The sequence below is a fragment of the Armigeres subalbatus genome, chromosome 2, assembly GCF_024139115.2.
Source record: "Armigeres subalbatus isolate Guangzhou_Male chromosome 2, GZ_Asu_2, whole genome shotgun sequence".
NCBI classification, from domain to species: domain Eukaryota; kingdom Metazoa; phylum Arthropoda; class Insecta; order Diptera; family Culicidae; genus Armigeres; species Armigeres subalbatus.
The window spans coordinates 10,616,541-10,638,433 of NC_085140.1; the positions used below are offsets into that span (position 1 = coordinate 10,616,541).

The 21,893-nt window shown below is 37.2% G+C and overlaps 1 protein-coding gene across 1 annotated transcript in view; it reads right to left on the reverse strand.

Moving 5' to 3' along the window:
* Positions 1 to 21,893, reverse strand: part of LOC134217692 (sodium-coupled monocarboxylate transporter 1) — a 264,070-nt gene that overhangs the window by 221,562 nt on the left and 20,615 nt on the right. Inside the window, exons 3-5 of the mRNA XM_062696502.1 lie at positions 10,276 to 10,467; positions 10,039 to 10,187; positions 8,015 to 8,176 (exon numbers count right to left, since the gene is read on the reverse strand). Of these exons, the coding sequence (XP_062552486.1) occupies positions 8,015 to 8,176; positions 10,039 to 10,187; positions 10,276 to 10,467 (503 nt within the window). The remainder of the gene's footprint in view (positions 1 to 8,014; positions 8,177 to 10,038; positions 10,188 to 10,275; positions 10,468 to 21,893) is intronic.

Sequence of the window (21,893 nt, forward strand, 5' to 3'; positions counted from 1 at the left end):
CCTATTCTTCTTCTTTTATCAAGCATCATTTTTGCATTCGTATTTCATGAGGCTAATACGATGATACTTTCATGCCCAGAGAAATCGAGCCAATTTCCAATCCGAAAATTACCTAGACCGGTACTGTGAATCGAAACCAGCCACCCTCAACATGGTCTGAAACTTGCACACTGAGAATGCTTGAACAATCCACTCTTCGTGCAATTATTCTTTATTGGCCATATGGTCCAGCAACTTTATTTATAATTATTAAGTTGTTTTTCTTACATTATTTATTTACATTATTTAAAATCAAATTTTTCATTTTAGCCTTAGGAAGGCATTGAATTGTAAAAAACTTTTCGTATGGAAAATGGTTCGGGAGAGCGAATGGACATTGCATGCTGGTACGTTGTCTAGTGTGGTGTTTCCTTCAAAGAGAGAAAAGTTCACTGGTAGCATTAAACGAGCAGTGTTTGTAGGGCCCACCTTAGCCGTGTGGTAAAATGCGCTGCTACAAAGCAAGACCATGCTGAGGGTGACTAGGTTTGAATCCTGGTGCCGGTCTAGACATTTTCGGATTGAAAATTATCTCGACTTCCCTGGGCATAAAAGTATCATCGTGTTAGCCTCATGATATACGAATGCAGAAATGGTAACTTGGCTTAGAAACCTCGTAGTTAAGGCTCAAGACTCCATCACATTGTTTTGAAAATTAATTACTGTATCGCTTGTTTGTTTGTGAGGCAATTGGTACGGAAAAGTGCAGCAGCGATAAATAAATTTTGTTTACACCTGGGGTGGGTGGAAATGGGGTGTTAAAATATGCCAGCTGATGCATAATGTTGCCAGACTTGACGAAATTTTCATTTTATATCATAACACATGTTCACGGTGTATCAAATATATGGGTTTTTACCGGTTAAAATTGTTGTATACACCACTTGGAATGTAACAGAAGCTTACATAACATATTTAAATATTTATTTTTGGTTTATTTGTTGAATCCGACAAACAGCAATGATTTTTTCCAATAAATAAATCTGGCAAATCTGGCAATTATTTTCTTGTGTATACACACTCGATGTGCTTCAGTAAAGGTGTGGGCCAAAGTCCTCTATGTCTGTAGTAGTCGAAAAATTAACGTAAACATTGCCACCCACAGTGGGTGGGCGGCGGGGGTCTGCGAAGCGGCCATGTTTTTGATGTCAGCATCAAAATCATCGATTAATTTAACACGAAGGCGTAATTATAGTCATCAGAAACCTCCCATTGAAAATATCTTTCAAATATCGTGATATTTTGGCGAAGTAGAGCGCTTGGTGCCGATCGAAATATGAAAATTTATTAAAGGCATCAATATACTTGTTGAAACACACCTCGCATTCATAGTTTCGGACAAGTTCTCCAAGAATGGTAAAAAACAATTACGTCTATTTGGAAAAAAATCAGTTCGGAATAATGGTTTGTTTACAAAATGATGACAATTCAGTGGGAAACCCAATTTCAACCGAACAATGGGAAACTCAAAGATGTTGGCTATTGTCAAACGTAGTGGGTAGGGTTGGGGGTGCCAGATACCTGGTGGGCGGAGTGAAACGTCACGTCTGTTATAAAAATTATACTGAGTATGCCAGACGTGACGTCACATTCGGCCACCTTCGGCCATCTTCGGCAACCCAGCTGAGAGTTTCTCTCTCAAAAGAGCGAATTTTCGCTAAACAAATACTACTTTGGGGTTTGGCCCACACCTGTAGTAAAGCACATCGATGCACACCTTTGTTTGCGTGTTGGCGTAGATGTGGCTGGCGTATACGTTGTATTGTTCGAATTGATTGAAGTTGCTCGCGTAGATTTTGTTATCACCATTTTACTTATTGCGCTAGTAAATTTGAGCCTTCCGCATTTTATTGCATTTGCAATACGGTCGTCAAATTTGTCTCTCACTTCGATTTTTGGAAAGCAGTTTTCGACAGTTTTTGGACGTGAAATGAATTAATCGGTAGTCAAGATTTAATAAAAAGGTGAAACTCAGTTAGTGAATATGTTTTAGGAGTGATTAAATCAAAGAAACAGTGGGAAAAGATCAAGTGAAAAATCAAGTGCGTGTGTATGTGTTTGCTCCGAACGTTCGGAGTTAGTATGCGTTCGATAAAATTGCGAATGTCGGTCTAGGAAAAAAGCAGTTTTCATCGTTTTTCCAGCAATTCCTCAGTAATTGTTAGTTTGGATAAGTGAAAAATTAATATGAAAATGTAATGAATATGCTATGATTGAGGTAAGTCGGCAAATAGCCCCAAAATATTGAATTAAGTTCAAAACTTTATTAGTATTAGTGCGGATTCGAAAAAAATTATCGTCATCATCGGATTGATTACGGTTTATAGAGCCTGCTTAATGAACTGCTTAATGAACACTAAGCAGTGAGGCGGCAATATCCCGATGGGGGATGTAATACCAATGAAGAAGAAGTTTTAAAAAATAAATGGCACATTGATTCCTTATAAGAGTTCCATAATTTTATTCAAACTCAAAATTGTGTGCAGAAAAACCAAAAAAAAACGACGAAAGTAGACGAAATATTATAATTTTTCTGAATAATTTTAGGTAATTTGAAAGAGAAGAGCCAGCCTAGGGCTGAAAATGTCTTTAAAAAGGCAAAACAAGTGTTTTCAAATCATTCGCTGTTGAAAAATCGACGATATGAAATACTTTATTTAAAAAATAATATAAAATTGTTAGAATCGTCTCGGGAAAATTTTCGTCGGATTTTTTAGCTAATGTATTCTAAGGCTAGCTCACAGTTCGAGAATCTTGATTATGGATTGCGCACCTTTGTGTGTTCAAATGGGCAGGATTCACGAGATCTCGTCATGGAAATTTAGAATTCAGATCTCATATGGGGACTAAAATCCGTCGGAAAATCACCACGAACTGTAAACCAGCCAGTATTGGTCAATGCTTTTTTCCGCGACGAAATCCCATGAATCTCACCAATTCCACAGGGGAACAAAATCAGTAGATTCCCAAGGTGTGAGGCTACTTTTAACAATATAGCATCATTTGAATCAATCTTCTTCTTCTTTTTCTTCTCCACCATCATCTTCTTCTTCCTCTTCTTCTACTTCTTTTTCTTCTTCTTTTTCTTCTTCTTCTTCTTCTTCTTCTTCTTCTATATACATAAAAACGAATTTTTGCCTGTCTGACCCTTATAGACTCGGAAACTAGTACTGATCAGATCAGCGTGAAATTTAGTATACAGTGTTTTTTCGGGCGGTGAAAGGTTTTAAAGGTACTTAAGACCCCCCCCCCCTCCAGGGGACGGTTTCCATAAAAATTAAACACAAATTTCCACATATGTATTTCCACAATGTTGCATGTTGAGGTTATCATGACATAAAATTATTCTGATGGTTCCCCTCGGGCAATATAAATTTATCAAAAAAAATCTGTATAACTAGAGAACTAATCAAGCAAATGGAACCTAATTTGGCATGTGGAAAAAAACAGGATTTTGACGTTTGCTCTGCGATTACATTTGCCCCTTCTAAATACTTCATCGTGTTAATTTATTTTTGAGCGAGAAAAAGTTCAACGTTCTATTGTAAAAGGATTGATTAAATTTGACAAACATTGTCATGCGCCAACTATGCGCATTATAGGTAAAATTACAAAATTTCTTCTAAGGATACTTGTTTTTCTTATCCACTGATTTTTTCTCACTCATATTCAAAGAAGTAGGATGAGGCACGGGAAATCAATAATCCCGCCCTATTGTCTTTTGGGTGTTTATATCCCCTTAAGTTACTTTTTTTCTGATCTTCAGCACATTATTACAGAGATGTTAAGGTGATTATAGAATGAAGCCCGTGGTGAATTTCGAATTCACCATACGTTTACCTACATACATTTCCAAAAGCCCAAATCTGGCGAAATAGTTTTCGGACAGTGCCAAAACTCAAATTATGATTGTTCAGCATAACTAAGCAAACAATCTACCATTATTTCAGCCCCAGGTGCGTTATGGTTCTTTCATCTCGTGCTCTTGAAAAAAATATTGGAAAAGCACGTGGTTTACAAAATGGCCGATTTCTGGCTTTATTGTATAATCACCTTAAACATGTTTCGTTTTGCAAGTTCTTTTGTCCCGTTTTCTCATCGAAATGATCTGATTCTGGTCAGCCTAGTGTTGGGTAGGCTGCATGGTTGATGATCCATTTTGTTATTTCGGGAGAACATATCACATGTGACATGACATCTGTCATTTCGGGCGAATATATCACATGACATCTGTAAGTGCTTAGCTTATATTTCTTTTCGCAGTACCACTCCCAATCATATCCCAGTATGTCAAATTTCTATAGAAATATGCCAAATGTCCGTTATGCCACGACCCTTAGTTCACAATTATGCTAATTTGAAATTTCATACAATTTCTTTTTGAAATTTCGCAAAGCTTTCCGTGAAAGCTAAGAAGAACGAAGAACCTTCAGTAGAAAAAGAACTTCCTTCGAAATACCAAAAACACTTCCATGGAAATCCCGAGTGGAAATTGTAGAAAATTTAATTCCAAATTCCAGAAAATTTCCTGGGGAAATTCCAAACAAATTTCCCATAAAAAATTCCAAGCAACTTCTTGTGGAAACTAGGATTTCCCGTTGAAATTTGAAGAATTTCTCCGAAAAAAATCGTTTGGTCAAAAAGGTCATTTGGCCGAACGAGTCTACATTTTTAGCCATGTGCCCCCTTTCAACGAACGACGTTGAGTTAAATTACATTTTCGACTAAATGGCCCTTTCTTCCAAACGACTTTTTCGGCCAAATGGCATTTTCGCATCAAATGACCCATTCGGCCAAACTAGTTCTTCGATCAAACGACCTTCTCGGCCAAATAACTTTGAGCCAACCGACATTATCGGTCTTATGCACTTTTCGGCCAAATTACATTTTCAACCAAATGGCCCTTTCCACTAAATCAGCGGTTTTCAACCTTCATGTACTCCCGAAGGTACCATCACTGACCCCAAGGGGTACCTCGGACGAAAATGCGTAATGACGGACGTATTACAATTCCAATAAAAACTTATTTGTAAACTTTTAATAATTGCATAAATTTATATTCCAAGACTTTGTATTGAACATAATATGCATAGCAATTAGTAAATCATAACATATCGTATAATGTCCACAACAGCCAACACAGTATATGAAGGGCTGTGAGACAAAAGATGGAAAAAATCTTCAAAAGCAATCTACTTGATCGAAACAAAATTATGAAATATGTTAAGAATATACACTGAAAACCAAAACTACCCAAAAGTGGGTTGTTTGCACTCAAAACCGTGGTTTGGGCCAATAACCCAAATTTGAGTAAAATGACTTTTATGGCACTAGGTAGATTGCCTTTAATCCCATGTAAACAATTTACCCAAAGCTGAGTTTAATTTATCCAAAGCGGACCTTGATCAACCCAAAATAGAGAATATTGAATTTACTCAAATTTGGGTTATTGGGCTGAGCAACCTCGGTGAGGTGTTTGCATCTTGCTCTAGTTTTGATAGCAATCATGGGAAAGAAAGGGAAAACTACCCAAATTTGGGTAAATTTTTTCTGCGATATTCTCAATAGTGCGTATATTGAACTCAAAGTTTGGGTTGATTTATCTGTCCGTGTAACTTAAATTTTCGGATTGGCTTTCAGTCACGGGTAATAGCGTTGACAGTTTTACTTCATCGCCGACGTTTCGATCCGGGCGATGAAGTACGTCGATCCGGGCCCTCCTTAGCCGTGTGGTAAGACGCGCGGCTACAAAGCAAGACCATGCTGAGGGTGGCTGTGTTCGATTCCCGGTGCCGGTCTAGGCAATTTTCGGATTGGAAATTGTCTCGACTTTCCTGGGCATAAAAGTATCATCGTGTTAGCCTCATGATATACGAATGCAAAAATGGTAACTTGGCTTAGAAACCTCGCAGTTAATAACTGTGGAAGTGCTTAATGAACACTAAGCTGCGAGGCGGCTCTGTCCCAGTGTGGGGATGTAATGCCAATAAAAAGAAGAAGAAGATGAAGTAAAACTGTCAACGCTATTACCCGTGACTGAAAGCCAATCCGAAAATTAAGTTACAAATTTCACAGTCGTAATCCACTAGTTAAGAATATACTTCCTAACTAAAATATTAAGTTTGAAGGTTCAGAAGCATTGAGGCATAAAGGTTTTTTTTTTTAACTCTAGGAGGAAAGCCTCCTTCCAAGCCCTTTTTAGAGACTTGGAAGACTCCTTTCAAGGGGCTCAGAATTCTTCTTTCAGCCAGCCCCTTTCAAGTGGTTCGGGAGCCTCTTTTCAAAAGAGTCGACTCTTTTCAAAAGAGTCAAAAGAGCACTAAATGCCCTTTTGATTTTGTTTTCCCCTAGATTAGTAAATGAAGTCACTAGCAGGAAAAAGTGTGGGAAGATCCATTAATTACGTAACGCAAAAATTGGACTTTTCCAACCATTAGTTAGTAGATTAGCAGACTAAATGACGAAGAAAGCAAACTATGATAATCCTTCGAAAGTGGTCATAACAAGTCACCACACGTGGGATCAAGGTGGACTAAGTCTTGGTCTAGAGGACTACAGACACTGTTGTATACTTCACTGATGGGTCAGATATTTAAAAAAAAAGACAGAGTCACCGTCTTCGACCAAAGGTCGCACCGGTCGCACAGACCGAACATTTAACAACTGGCATGAGCAGCAGTGGCGTAGCCAGAAAATTAGTCTGGGGGGGGGGGTTTCAGAACATTTTTTTTTGGTAAAAAAAAATGTCTTCTAAAAATTTTGTCTCTGGGGGGGGGGGTGTTATGTCCAAAACCACCCCCGTGGCTACGCCACTGATGAGCAGGGAATCATTTTTTCTTGGATGCGCATGCGAAACAAGCGACAAAAGAGAACCAACGACAAAGCTTTGTATCTTTTTTTTTATTCCTTTGTTTATTTGTTAGGCACTCTGTGTTACTTGACCGAGATCTACTGTGGTATTCTGCTCTACAGAATCCACACAGAATCTATTTTTAGATTTCCATTACCATTATTATTGTCGTTGCCAGTCCATCTCATCGTGAGTCCATTGTGTCCGTTTGTCCATGTCGTGTATTCAATGATCGTTGCATTGTTCGGTTGCCATTAATCCGGGTAACGTTGGAGGAATGCCTCCGAGAAGAACAAGTTGTCGGTCGTCATCAGGCACCCGTGACGGTAAGGCGCGTACCCCAAACGCCATCGTATGGGCTGCGGATCTGGCGACTGACGAGGATTTGGTGGAGGGGCTGGGAATCGAACCCATGATCATTCGCTTGTAAGGCGAACGTGTAGCCAACTACGCTACGGGACCCCCTAAAGCTTTGTATCTGTTGGAGATAATTATGACGAAGATCCGAAAAAAAATGGTCAGCAACAAGAAAGAAGATAATTTTGTTGCTAACTTTTCATCCCGTTATTTTGCATTATCCCTACTGAAAATTAGGCTTTTATACTATCGTAGTTTCTGCTTTTAGGGAAATATTCGGGAATCTAGCTCTGATTACAAAAATAGCATCCAATAAATTGTAATTTTTCTCAGTGTTGAATTAGAAATTTGGATATATGATGCAAACATGAAGTATCATTAAAAGAAAGAACTCGTTTTAGCCATCCACTTGAAGTGGTGAAATTTTATGGCATAGTACTAACTCGCATTATGACAAGTGAGTAGTTTTATGTTATTTGTCTGTTTTATTATCATTCTGATTTCAGCATGACTAACTCTATACTGTAATTCAGAAAATATCCGTTACAACTTCATCTTTGCTACAATTTTAAACATTCTTTTGACTTGTCCCATCTAGTCATTCACCCATCATGTTCTACACAAAACTGGATCTGAATCAACAATCAAGTATAGAGCAACAAATTGCTTCTGCTGAATAGAAGAAAAACCCATGCTACATCAAACCACCATCAGAGTGGGTATATTCTCCTGGTGCCATTCCATGAATCCGTCGTATGTGGTACTCACCTGGAATGTGTCTGCGATGACGACAGCCTTCATCCCGCCCTGCGACGAGTAGAAGATACACACGAAGTAGATCAGCGCCACGGCAATATGCGTATCCAGACCGGTTGCTTTGGAGAGGGCGATGGCGGGCGCCAGGACGGCCACCGACGTGTAGAACGACATCTACAACGAATAAATACCGGATGAAGGTTAGTGGACGGATTGGTGTACGGCAACGAAATAATGCGGGAAAAGTTGGATGCACTTGAGATGACTGAAACTGAACCATGAAGGAAGAGAAAAAGAACTCCCCATGGAACAATGGAATGGGCTAACGAAGAGGTGAATTACGAAAGCTTAGATGATTATGTACATGTGTTTATATTCGTTGGAAGGAACATACTTCTCAGCTACTTTTACAACGAAACAGGCTCCAAGGAAGCACGTAAGGATAATGTTAACTAAAAGGATTACAGCGTGTTACAGGATGTGATTACAGCGGGTGAGGGGGGCTTTGCCCACACTAGCAGGCTGGTTGACTTCATGAATCGTCGGATTATGCTTGCGAGCAATGTAAGCTATTTTAGTTCACAGTTTCTTGAGACGTGGAAGCAAGATCCTTGAGAAAACGTTTCTTCTGGACATATTTCGAATTCGTAACAAATCACATTTAAATGAATATTTCTTGATAAATGAATTATATTGCAATTTAAATATATTGTAACTAATTAACCTAAGTTATATTTCAATTATTGGAATAGAGTGAAGTAGACAATAGAAAGAAAACAGTATGATTCAAATCTGGGGTCAAATTAGGGAGCTAAAATTGGGTTACACAAAAAAACTAAAAGGAGCAGAAATTAAATTTATTTCAACAATTACTTTTGGTTTCAGTTTTATCGACTATGATTGATAGATTGAGACGCAGGTATAAACATTGTATTTTTTTTTTCAAATCGATCTTATGTTACTACACCTAATTCAAAAGAATATTTACCAAGCCTAACTATGCGGCATGGTGCTACAAAAAATGCCTAACCATTTTGGCATTCCTAATGTGCATTAGCAAAAAATGGAAATCTCACTGAAGCATGGCACAGGCGGAACGAGAACTCCCATCTCGTTTTGTCACACTTTCCTCTCGCACTTAATCTAATTTCACCCCGGAAACTGGCAGTCACCCACAATCTTTCGTCTCTTCAGCCAAAAGCACAATCTGAGGTGACGATGAAGACAAGGTCCGCCTTGGACTGCGATTCACTTTGGTTGGTTCACTCTCGTCTTATTCAGAAGAGAAATGTTTGCCGTTATAATTGTTAATCAATACAACTTTCTTTTGGTTCCCGCAGGGTGTTTGGTCTGATTCCCATCCTATCAATATATATTATTCTTTATATTTGCAATAGATTTAAGAAGTTCTATCTAGTCTTAGAATCAATCGATTAACGAAACAAGAATTTCAAGTTTAGTTATAGCATACTGACTCTATCTTAATTGGGTAATTGGGCAAGAAACTAACGTTCATGGTTCGATTCACTGTTTCCGATCCTTCAAAAAGTTCGCTTTGACTTTCGGTACCACTTTGTATGTTAAAATAACCGAAGCGTGTCGAACAAAATCAACGATAGACCGGATTTAGTGCGTAGCCCTTCCCTCCTCGTAAAATACGAAGGCGACGACCGGCAGATTGCGGTTCCACAAAAAGGACCGTTTTGTTATGCCGAAGCTAATTGGTTTCTGGCTTTCTATTAAAGTCGGAAAAGCTTACGTTTGTATTATGGGAGAAAGGCTAATTACATCAGAAAGTTGATTAATTGTTAGGTTTCGGGGACTGTTTTGTAAGAATAGTGCAAAATCAACGGCTGTCAGTGCCACAGCCCGTTGAAGGAATGGGTAGGGAACTCCAGTTAGCGAAGGATACGTTGAAACTACGAAACTAACTTTCCATCGCTTCGAGCCTTTCTTCTAGTTCGAATGAGTTAAAGGTGTGTGTATGATTCAATTTGTGCGAAACACGTGTTTGGATCATTCCAGTCCTAGCTTACCTGCAGTACATACAGAATCGCACCGAAAACTCGTAGCTTGCTGTCAAATCTCACTCCCAAATATTCGTAGCAACTGGTTAGGTTCATCTTGAAGTAGATCGGGAAGAACAGCTTGACGGCAACGGGGATGACGAGCAGAGCGGAAATAACTGGAATTCAAAATACATTCGAGCTCATCAGTAGTGTAAACAAACTTATTTGCTTTGTGAGGGTCCGGCTGAACCCATCTATCCTTACCTATCAGAGCGTACTGGGTGCCACTGAAAAACATTTCCGAGGGATTTCCCAGAAGCTCGATTGCAGTGATGAAACTCGTGGTCAAACTGAGGGTGACGGGAAAAACAGTCATCCCGGATCCCAACAGGAATTCGTTGGAGTCGGTGACCTCCGCTTCCTCCTTGGACTTTCCAAAGTATCCATAGAATACTCCTGTGGAACGGAAAATAAAAAAAGGATCAGTTGATTAGATGTTTTTTTGCATGGAATGATTAAAAACTCAAATCAAACAGATCCAAATAATTTAATTAGTAAATACATATTGAAAAATGAGAAATAAATATTTCACAGAAACATTGCACAACGTCGACAAACCCTTTACCAATATCTAAACAGGAAGAAAATCAGTTTAATAGACATTCGTTGATTAGAAGCTGCCAAAAGAATATTTATTTTTGTAGAATAAGGTAGACATATCATAATTTGACAGTTAGAGCTTTGTATCCAAAATTTATACGCCTCTCCTTGAAACACAAACTAAAAATTATCCAATCCGAATCCAATCCAAACCAAATCCAAATCCAATCCAAATCAAATCAAATAAAAATACAATTCAATCCAAATCCAATCCAAACCAAATCCAAATCCAATCCAAATCCAAACCAAATCCAATGAAAATATAATTCAATCCAAATACAATCCAAATCTAATCCAAATCCAATCCAAATCTAATCCAAATCCAATCCAAATCAAATCCAAATCCAATCCAAATCCAATCCAAATCCAATTTAAATCCAATCCAAATCCAATCCAAATCCAATCCAAACCAACCAAACCAATCCAAACCAGTCCAAACCAATCCAAACCAACCAAACCAATCCAAACCAATCCAAACCAATCCAAACCAATCCAAACCAATCCAAATCCAATCCAAACCAATCCAAACCAATCCAAACCAATCCAAACCAATCCAAACCAATCCAACCAATCCAAACCAATCCAAACCAATCCAAACCAACCAAACCAATCCAAACCAATCCAAACCAATCCAAACCAATCCAACACCAATCCAAACCCAACCCAAATCCAAACCCAATCCAACCCAATCCAATCCAATCCAAATCCAATCCAAATCCAATCCAAATCCAATCCAAATCCAATCCAAATCCAATCCAAATCCAATCCAAATCCAATCCAAATCCAATCCAAATCCACTCCAAATCCAATCCAGATCCACTCCAGATACAACCCAAATCAAATCTTAATCCAATCCAAATTCAATCCAAATCAATCCAAATCAAATCAAAATTCAATCCAAATCCAATCCAAATCCAATCCAAATCCAATCCAAATCCAATCCAAATCCAATCCAAATCCAATCCAAATCCAATCCAAATCCAATCCAAACCAACCAATCCAAACCAATCCAAACCAATCCAAACCAATCCAAACCAATCCAAACCAATCCAAACCAATCCAAACCAATCCAAACCAATCCAAACCAATCCAAACCAATCCAAACCAATCCAAACCAATCCAAACCAATCCAAATCCAATCCAAACCAATCCAAACCAATCCAAACCAATCCAAACCAATCCAAACCACCCAAACCAATCCAGATCCACTCCAGATACAACCCAAATCAAATCTTAATCCAATCCAAACCAATCCAAATCAATCCAAATCAAATCAAAACCAATCCAAACCAATCCAAACCAACCAAACCAATCCAACCAATCCAAACCAATCCAAACCAATCCAAACCAATCCAAACCAATCCAAACCAATCCAAACCAATCCAAACCAATCCAAACCAATCCAAACCAATCCAAACCAATCCAAACCAATCCAAACCAATCCAAACCAATCCAAACCAATCCAAACCAATCCAAACCAATCCAAACCAATCCAAACCAATCCAAACCAATCCAAACCAATCCAAACCAACCAAACCAATCCAAACCAATCCAAACCAACCAAACCAATCCAAACCAATCCAAACCAACCAAACCAATCCAAACCAATCCAAACCAATCCAAATCCAATCCAAACCAATCCAAATCCAAATCCAAACCAATCCAAACCAATCCAAACCAATCAAACCAATCCAAACCAATCCAAACCAATCCAAACCAATCCAAACCAATCCAAACCAATCCAACCAATCCAAATCAATCCAGATCAATCCAGATCCAATCCAAATCCAATCCAAACCAATCCAAACCAATCCAAATCAATCCAACCAATCCAAATCCAAATCCAATCCAAATCCAATCCAAATCCAATCCAAATCCAATCCACATCCAATCCAAATCATATCCAAATCCAATCCAAATCCAATCCAAATCCAATCCAAATCCAATCCAAATCCAATCCAAATCCAATTTCTCATATTTTATTCAATTTTCCCCATTTCAAATCCATTTTAATTCTAATATTTATCAAATCTGATTTCTCTCCTATTTCAATTTTGATTGACGTTCATGAGTGCTCAAACTTCATCAACATATAGCCCATGCTCTTGGCCCTCCAAAAGTACGTTCGAATCGTCTTCCGATTCAAACTGGCTTCTGACCACCAGTTATATACTGGCTTCAGAGAATTCGTAAAATAGTTTGCAAGACCGTTGTAGAGTCAAGAATGTTACTTGAGATGCTTCGGTTTTCAATGATTGATCTTTTGTTGTACGAACGTGTTAAATTTTCCGAATCGTTACCCACCGGGCCATATCTAGTCATTCGGATGATATTTAAATTTCTTTTCACGATAAACCTACCACGTGGTCATCACCAGAAGTTGCCAGATCAACACTAGATTTAAAGATCGGTTCAGTAAAGCACCAGTGTCAAACAAAGAATGCATCTTTGGCAAGACAGGTTCAGGTCAAAGGCGAAAAGTTTTTCAAAAGTTTAGCAAAACAAATTGAAATGAGTTACTTTATACATAGCTACGCTACAAGGGGAGGAAAATTTCCGCAATATTAACAGTATTGTAATAATACCGGATATTTATTCAATTAGTCCTTACATAATCCTACGTACAAACGCAGGTATTAATTATCGCACCTTTTGTGGATAATCTGTGACTGATCGCAACTGGCGAAACAGCTTAATTGCCAGCTTCGTACCCTACTGCTAGCAACGTTATTGCTGGGGACACCAAACAAGCTACGATTTGCGACGTGTTCGTTTTGGAATGTCAAAGTATTAATTGAACAGAGCTAGACAACTTATGATCGATCAACATGTTAGGATGCCTGACAAACATGGACATACATACATGACGATGCCCAGCGAAAAAAAACATGCCATTGCCACCAATCTAGAAGTGTAAAACGCGAGCGTACAACTTCTAAAAGGAAGCAATTTATTAAGATGCATCGATAACAAATGGGGCTGTTGAATTGAACTATTAAATTGTCACCTTCCATACACGCAGTTACAATCGCATGACGATCAAGCGTGAATGTTGAGAAAATGCAAGTTTTGAGATAGAAAAACGTTAGCTGTAATAATTCACGCAAACACGAACTTCAAAACAAGTAAGGTGCGATAATGAATTAGAAACACATTTGCTTTTTAAGCTTCTTCCTGATAATGAGCTTAGGGGCCTAACAGCGGAATTGAAAAAAAAAACAAACACTAAATAACACAATGAATTGCAATATGCAATAATCGCCAAATGCACCCTTATCTCGATGATTACTAATGTCTAATGATATGAGAGCGTGATATAAATCTCCAGCGTAGGAGACTTATGCAAAATTGCATAACATTGCTGACTCCAGTGCCTGAACTTTGCTTCCGTAAGCGGAATTTCTATGTACCTAGTCCAGTTTTTGCTAATTTCAGTAATTGTAATGACAAACTCGCACATCATGCCGCGTGCCATTCTGATTGTTTACAACACAATCGTTGCTGCCGCTCATCTCTGTGCTAATGACCACATCTCTGGCCACAATTAATGCAACTGTACGGAATCACAGCAGTAAACACGCTTTTATTGTTCGATTTACTTACCGCGTGTGGCAATGGTGATTCATTTTTTACGGATTATGAACCAGTTGTCACCAGTTCGTGTGGAACTGTTGTTTGCGAGCATGTAAACAATTTACATCGCAATTTTAACGTCATTTCGGAGAACCATCATAGATAAGTGCAGGCTCTCAGATTGTGTGGACTCAACTAGAGGTCCAGGAAGAAACTAGTTTACGCTTTTAGAAGGTGAGGGCTACGATTGGATTTATTCAATAAACGTAAAATAGGTGACCCACGGTATGATCGAAAAATGACAAATATCTTTAAACATTCTATGTCGCGACTTTCACAAAATTATGCTGAAGCTTGCAACATAAAACACGGAGGTAAAATAATTGATATTAAACGGAAACAAAATATTGGAAATAGGGATAATAATATATGACGTTTATAAATTGAATAGGAAATCAGTAAAACAAATCGGCTGCCGAATTGAACTCTTTTTTCCTGACCCTATGCTTCCGATGGCTATTAAATGCAATTGATTCATTGTCTACTTTAATTGATGGTTTTCTAATCTATTCATTGCACGAGCTTGAATATAAATGTTATTCATAGGACTTATCCACCAGTTAAAATAAAGCTATAAAAAATAGCTTTGTTAAATTGCGATATCCTTCCAAGTAGTGCCGGTCAAACCCTTATCAATGAGAATTCTTATGCAAATCTCAACAGGTTTATTGAATAATGTCTTTATGGATGCATTTTAATTTGCCAATCCGAAAGTAAAATAATAACTGGTTTATCGGAAAATGTGTCAATATTTCGTAAGACACATTTGTATTGTCCGTCAAAACTACTTAGAATATTGTAACCAGTGTAGTAGAAATCCAATTTTTATCAGAAGATAAATATTAACTCATGAGGTAAAAACTTGTACCGCTTTAATGTTCCTATAACTATGTTCTGAAAAGGACATTGCTGTAAATATGTAGTCTAAGGTGTGAAACAAAATGTCATTCAAATGACATGACAAATGACATAAAACATGAAGTGAATTATATAGGTTTCTTGAAAAAACTTTTGAATAATTTAGTCAAATCTCGCTCAACTTTTCAAAAGGACCTAAGTAACATTTTTTTCATGAATTAATTTGAATAGCGCAATCAACACAACAACATGAAAGCTTTTGATTGCAGTACTCAAATTAATTCATGAAAAAAATGTTACTTAGGTCCTTTTGAAAAGTTAAGCGAGAAATGTCAATAGTCTATAGCGACAATTTTAAATTTACTTAAGATCAAAGTGTCCATAATTCAAGCTAATAATTGACTAATAGCACCAATCTCAAGAAATGAGGGTAAACGATTACCAACTTCTCATGTTAGCTTTGCAGAGTCACAATAAGTGTGAAATGGAAATATGAACTTAATTGACTGAAGACTAATTATGTTTGGTGTTATAAAAAACTCAAAGTGGAAAAAAAGAATTTGACTACATATTTAGAAAGCCTTTTTTTTTAAATAATTCATATCCTGAGCTCCTTCATACAGACGAAAAGAGTTATAATAATGACTTTTATTCCTCAAACAATACTTTTGAGGACACTCGTCGTAATAAAGAGAATAACAACAATAACTTTCAATAAAAGTATTGGGTTTGTCTGCTCATTGCTTATTCATTTAAACTGGAAAACTGGAATTTCCCATGAATATTCCAATACAATTGCAGAAGAACTTACTCAACTTACTTACTTACTTTTTTGTACGAGTAAATCTTTGCATCTTATACGGAAATTTTCATAATTTTCAATCATAATTTGATATTCTTAGGAATTTTCTTGCAGAAAATTCTTCGGAAATTCTTATAGAAAATCTGCGGAAGTACTTCGAGAAGCTATTTAAAATTTCCTTGGGAATATCTTCGAAATTTACTCGGGAAAACTTATGGAACTTTTCCGGTAACTTCTACGAAATTTTCTCAAACAATTCTTCGAAATTTCATCACGAAATTGCAACTTAATGCTTCGAAGTTTCCTTGGAAAATTCTTTGGAAATTCCTTGGGAAATTGTTCGGAAATTCCTAAGACAATTTTTAGGTGTTTCCCGGAGAATTGTATCTGTAAAGCAGCTGGAATTTCCATAGAAAATCCTTCAAAATGTCTTCGAAATTTTCTAGGGAAATGCTTACGAAATTCCTCGGGAAATTATTCAAAATTTCTTTGGGAAATTCTTCGCAATATCCTCGGGAAATTCATCACAATTCCTTCAAGCTGTGTAAGGAAAATCTTCGGAATTTCCTAAGAAAATAATTCCGAATTTCCATAAGAAGCTCTTCGAAATTTTCCGAGAAATTCTTCGCAATTTCCCCGAGAAAATGTTTGAAAAATTCTCCGGAATTTCATCGGAAAATTCTTCGAAATTTTCTCGGCTAGCTTTTTGGAATATCTTCGGAGAAAGCTTGGGAATTTCCTTGCAAAATTATCTGTTTTTTTCAGGAAAATCCTCTAATTTTCTTCAGGAAGCAATTTCCTAGAATTTTTTTTCAAAATTTCGTCTCGGAATTTCTGTCTGAATTCTTCGGAATTTCATCTGCAAATTCTTTCGAACTTCTACGGAATTTTGTTAGGATTTTTTTCGAAAATTCCTCGAATAACTTCTGAATTTCTTCGGAAAATGGTTCAGAAGATCCTCGGGAAAATTCTCGGAAATTCTAAAGGATTTTTTATGGAATTTCCTCGGTAATTTTTGAAAAACTTCCAAATACTTTCCGAGGAAAAAATCATAATGATGAAATTCAAAACAATTTCCAGATAAAATTCATCCCTTTTTGTTTTGGGAAATTTTTCAGTTTTTCCTCGGAAAATTATTTGAAATGTCTTCAAGAATTTTTTTCGGAAAATTCTTCTAAATTTCCTCGGAATATTTTTAAGAATTTCCTCGAGATTGTCGAGGTGGAAATTCCGTAGAAAATTCTCTAAGGTTTCCTCGGGAACATTTTCGACACGTCCTCGGGAAATTTTTAGGAATTGCACTTCAGAATTTTATCGGGAAATTTTTCAAAATTCCTCGGAAAAATTCTCAAATTTTAAAAAATAAAATCAGAATCATTTTCCGAAATCGCTAGGAAACTCCAAAAATAATATTTTGAGGACTCTTACAAAAACTTTCCTGATGAAATTCAAAACAATCATTCGGTTTTTTTTACTAAATTTTTCAGAATTCTCTAAGATTTTTTTTCGGAATTTTCTCGGATTTATTATTTGGAATCTCCTCGGAAAATTCTTCGGAGCTTCCTTTGAAAATTCTTCGGTTTTTTAGGGAAAATCTTCCGAATTTCCTCGAAAAAACTTCGGAATCTCATTTATTGACTTTTCGCAAAACCCTCAAAAAAATTTTCGCTATTATTTCTAAATTCTTCAGAATATCCGAAATTCTCCAGAAAACTCTATCCTAGGATATTTTTCAAAATATCCAAGAAAAATTATTTGGAAGTTCCTTTGGAAATTTGTCAGAATTCCCTTTAGAAATTCTTCCGAATTACTATGGAAAATTATTCTAAGTTTCTTCGAAATTTTCTGGCGAAATGTTTAGGAAATTCCTAGAAAATTCTTCAGAGTTTTCACAGGAAATTCTTTAAAAATGTCTGGAATATCTTTGGAACCCTTCCGGGAAATTTTTTAAAGATGTTCAGAACCTTTCCGAGAAAAAAAAATCTGAATAAAATAAGAATAATTTGTCCAAAAACTTCCCGGAGGACATTCCGAAGAATTTCCCGGAAAAATCCCTAATTAAGTTCCAAACAAATTTCAGAGGCAGTTCTTCGTTTTTTTTAATTCTAGGAAAATACCTCAAAATTTCCTCGGAAAAATTCTTTGAGAGATTCTTTGCAATTTTCTCGCGAAATTCTGCGCTTTTTCCGAAATTCTTCATAATTTATTTGAGAAATTCTTCAAAATTTCCTCGCGAAGTTTTTCAAAATTTCCAATTTCCATTACCCCTATGGCCACTACCCCGAATGCCTTCATCCAAAATGGGATACTATCCCGAATGACCCACTACCTCGAATCAGTCCTAATTGGAAGCGTATAGTTTTTTTGCATTGAAAAAGTTAGTCAATAGAAGTTTATTTATAATGAATGATTAATATTTGTTTTACGACTTATTCAATAGCAGGGCGATTTCAGTCGAGTAAATTACACTATTTTTACGATAATTTTTATCGCAGATCCGTACTTATTTTTCGAGCCGATATCATGTGCTACCTTTGAAGACTGTCAAAGCTGAGGTGAGAATTTCACAGCACGTTCTCATGTTCAATGCAGGGAGCTGGAGTTAATTTCAGCCCACGTCGACTGAGCTTGAGACGGCTCGCGAACATCTATTTCAACAAAAATCTCTTCTGTTTGTCGAATATGCTTGTTCCTCCCGTAGCATGGAACAGGCATAATCTCGTTATACATTGCACACGTGATCATTCAAAAGAGGTGTGATATCTTCTGTTCGCCTTATACCGGGCAAACGCGTTTATCAAAAGCAGGCATTTTCAACTCTGTTCGCCTTAAACCGGGCAAATACGTTCATCAAAAGAAAGTATCATCTCCTATGTTTGCCTTAAACCAGGAAAATGCGTTCATTAAAAGAAGGCATTATCAAATATGTTCGCCTCATATCGGAAAAATGCATTCATCTAAACAAGGTATTCTCATCTCTGTTTGCCTTAAACCGAGCAAACGCATTCATTTAAAAAAGCATTTTCTCCAATGTTAACCTTATACCGGGCAAGCAATGGCGCTCATTAAAAAAAAGGCGTTATCAATCCGGTTCGCCTTATAACGTTCAATTGCGTTCATTAAAAGAAGGCATTATCAACTCTGTTCTCCTTATACCAGGAAAATGCGTTCATTAAAAAAGGCGTTATCAATCCGGTTCGCCGTATAACGGGCAATTACGTTCATTGAAATAAGGCATTATTAACTATATTCGCCTTAAGCCGGGCAAACGCGTTAATTTAAAGAAGGCATTATATAGGGGGAAGGCCGGAAGGATCGTTTGGCCGAAATAGTCATTTGGCCGAAAGAGTTATTAAACAGGAAGAATTTTTTTGGCCGAAAGGGTCATTTGGTCGAATAGAACATTTGGCCGAATTGCTCATTTGACCGAATAGGTCATTTGGAAAGTGAGAAATTAGGAATGAGAATAGCGACGTCTCACTTCTCACTCTTCGTTTTTCTCTTCTCACTGTAAAAAGTGAAATAAAAAATTCAATGTTAACCGTTAGATCACATTTATGCTGGCCGAGCCTCCAATCATATAAAAAACACATTTGTTTTGATCCGTCTTCCACCATTTTCATCAGTCCGGCATCAAAGCTCGTTCACCTCTTCTGTTACGTCATTGTCATCATTTCTTGCGTGCAAATACTTTCCTCTTGTTCACTAATGATGATAAATAAAAAAACGACGGAGAAAAAGCCAAGTCAGGTTTTGCATCCGATCGTAAAGAATTGTCCTAGGTCGGAACCTAAGAAACACTCAACAAAACAAATAATGGTCAATGGTTAACCGGTGCAATCTAGTAAATTGTAGTTCTTTCTATACGATACACAAATTCGCGTTCAGAGACCCCGATTCCGTCTTTCATTCAACATTTTCAACCAAGCTTGGTTCATTCATATTCGGTTGGATGAGATTTCGTCCTACCTTTCAATACATTTTATTCGCTTGTTAGCTGTAGATATTGCCAACGGCGCTTTTGCTGGTGTGGGGTCTTGGAACTCTTGTCTTCAAATTATTGGTAATTATACATCTTGATGTTTTACAGAAGCCACGGCCTTGAGCCGAATCAAACCATTTCTTTCTTCAGTTCATTATGATTTCATTTTGTGTTCTTTCTCGTTATCAAACCTTCCCTAAAAGTTGATTTGGGTTTTCTTCGGGGGTCTGTTTTGCAACAAGCTAACAATCTGTAGCAAGTCTGTAATCCTAAGTTATCCATCGTAACAGCAGGTTTCGGTAATGTGCTTTCAATCATATGCAAAAAAGCCGAGAATATATTTTTAGCGGGAACTGATGTTTGCCTCAACATTTATCTCATTGAACATTGAAACGAATTGTGAATTGATTTTCTCGCAAATTAAATACATTTCGCAATCTGGAGAAAAACTGATATCTGTAATAAATTTTCACAGAGCTTCACATACATCTGTGAATTATTTGATGTGTTCAAAGAAGACTGGGGAGGAAAACGGGGGAGGAATCTCGAACTATCTTAAGAACCTTCCCCGGTCCCAAAAACCTCTGCATACAAATTTTCACGTCGATCGGTTCAGTAGTTTCCGAGTCTATAAGGTTCAGACAGACAGAAATTCATTTTTTATGTATATAGAAGAGAAGATTTGTAAGGGCCTAATTTTCCGGAAATTCCAGCGGAATACAACTACTGTCAAAATGATGTCATCTACCGGAAGATACGTCGGGTTATAGACGATCCATAGTATACATACGGTCCGTAAACAATCTACCTCTCAGATCACTATCGAGTACCAGTTTTAACGAATTCTGACGTTCGGACTACTTGTTCTGCCCATCTAAAGTCATTGAGTAGTTTAATTGAGCTATTCTCATTGCCAATACAAATGAAATAAAATTTAACTCAGTTTTCTTTGGACACCTCAAATAATTCACAGATGTATGTGAAGTTCTGTGAAAATTTATTACAGATATCAGTTTTTCTCCGGATTGCGAAATGTGTTTAATTTGCGAGAAAATTAATTCACAATTCGTTTCAATGTTCAATGAGATAAATGTTAAGGCAAACATCAGTTTCCGCTATGAAAGATATTTTCAGCCTTTTTGCATATAATTGAAAGCACATTTCTGAAACCTGCTATTACGATGGATAACTGAGCACCACAGACTTGATACAAATTGTTAGCTTGTTGCAAAACAGACCCCTGTAGAAAACCCAAATTAACTTTTAGGACGGGTTTGATAACAAGGAAGGGCACAAAAGGAAATCATAATGAACCGAAGAAAGACATGGTTTGATTCTGCCCAAGGCCGTGGCTTCTGTAAAACATCAAGATGTAGAATGGCCAATAATTTAAAGACAAAAATACCAAGACCCCACACCAACAAAAGCGCCGTTGGCAATATCTACAGCTAACAAGCGAATAAAATGTATTAAAAGGCAGGACGAAATCTCATCCAACCGAATATGAATGAATCAAGCTCGATGGAAAATGTGGAATGGAAGACGGAATCGGGGTCTCTGAACGCGAATTTGTATATCGTATGGCAGGAACTACAATTTACTAGATTGCACCGGTTAACCATTGACCATTATTTGTTTTGTTGAGTGTTTCTTAGGTTCCGACCTAGGACAATTCTTTACGATCGGATGCAAAACCTGACTTGGTTTTTTCTCCTGCCGTTTTTTTTTATTTATCATCATTAGTGAACAAGATGAAAGTATTTGTACGCAAGAAATGATGACAATGACGTAACAGAAGAGGTGAACGAGCTTTGATGCCGGACTGCTGAAAATGGCGGAAGACGGATCAAAACAAATGCGTTTTTTTATAGGATTGGAGGCTCGGCAAGTATGAATGCGATCTAACGCAAGATTTTTTTATGTACAGGTTATATGACTTTGTCAGTA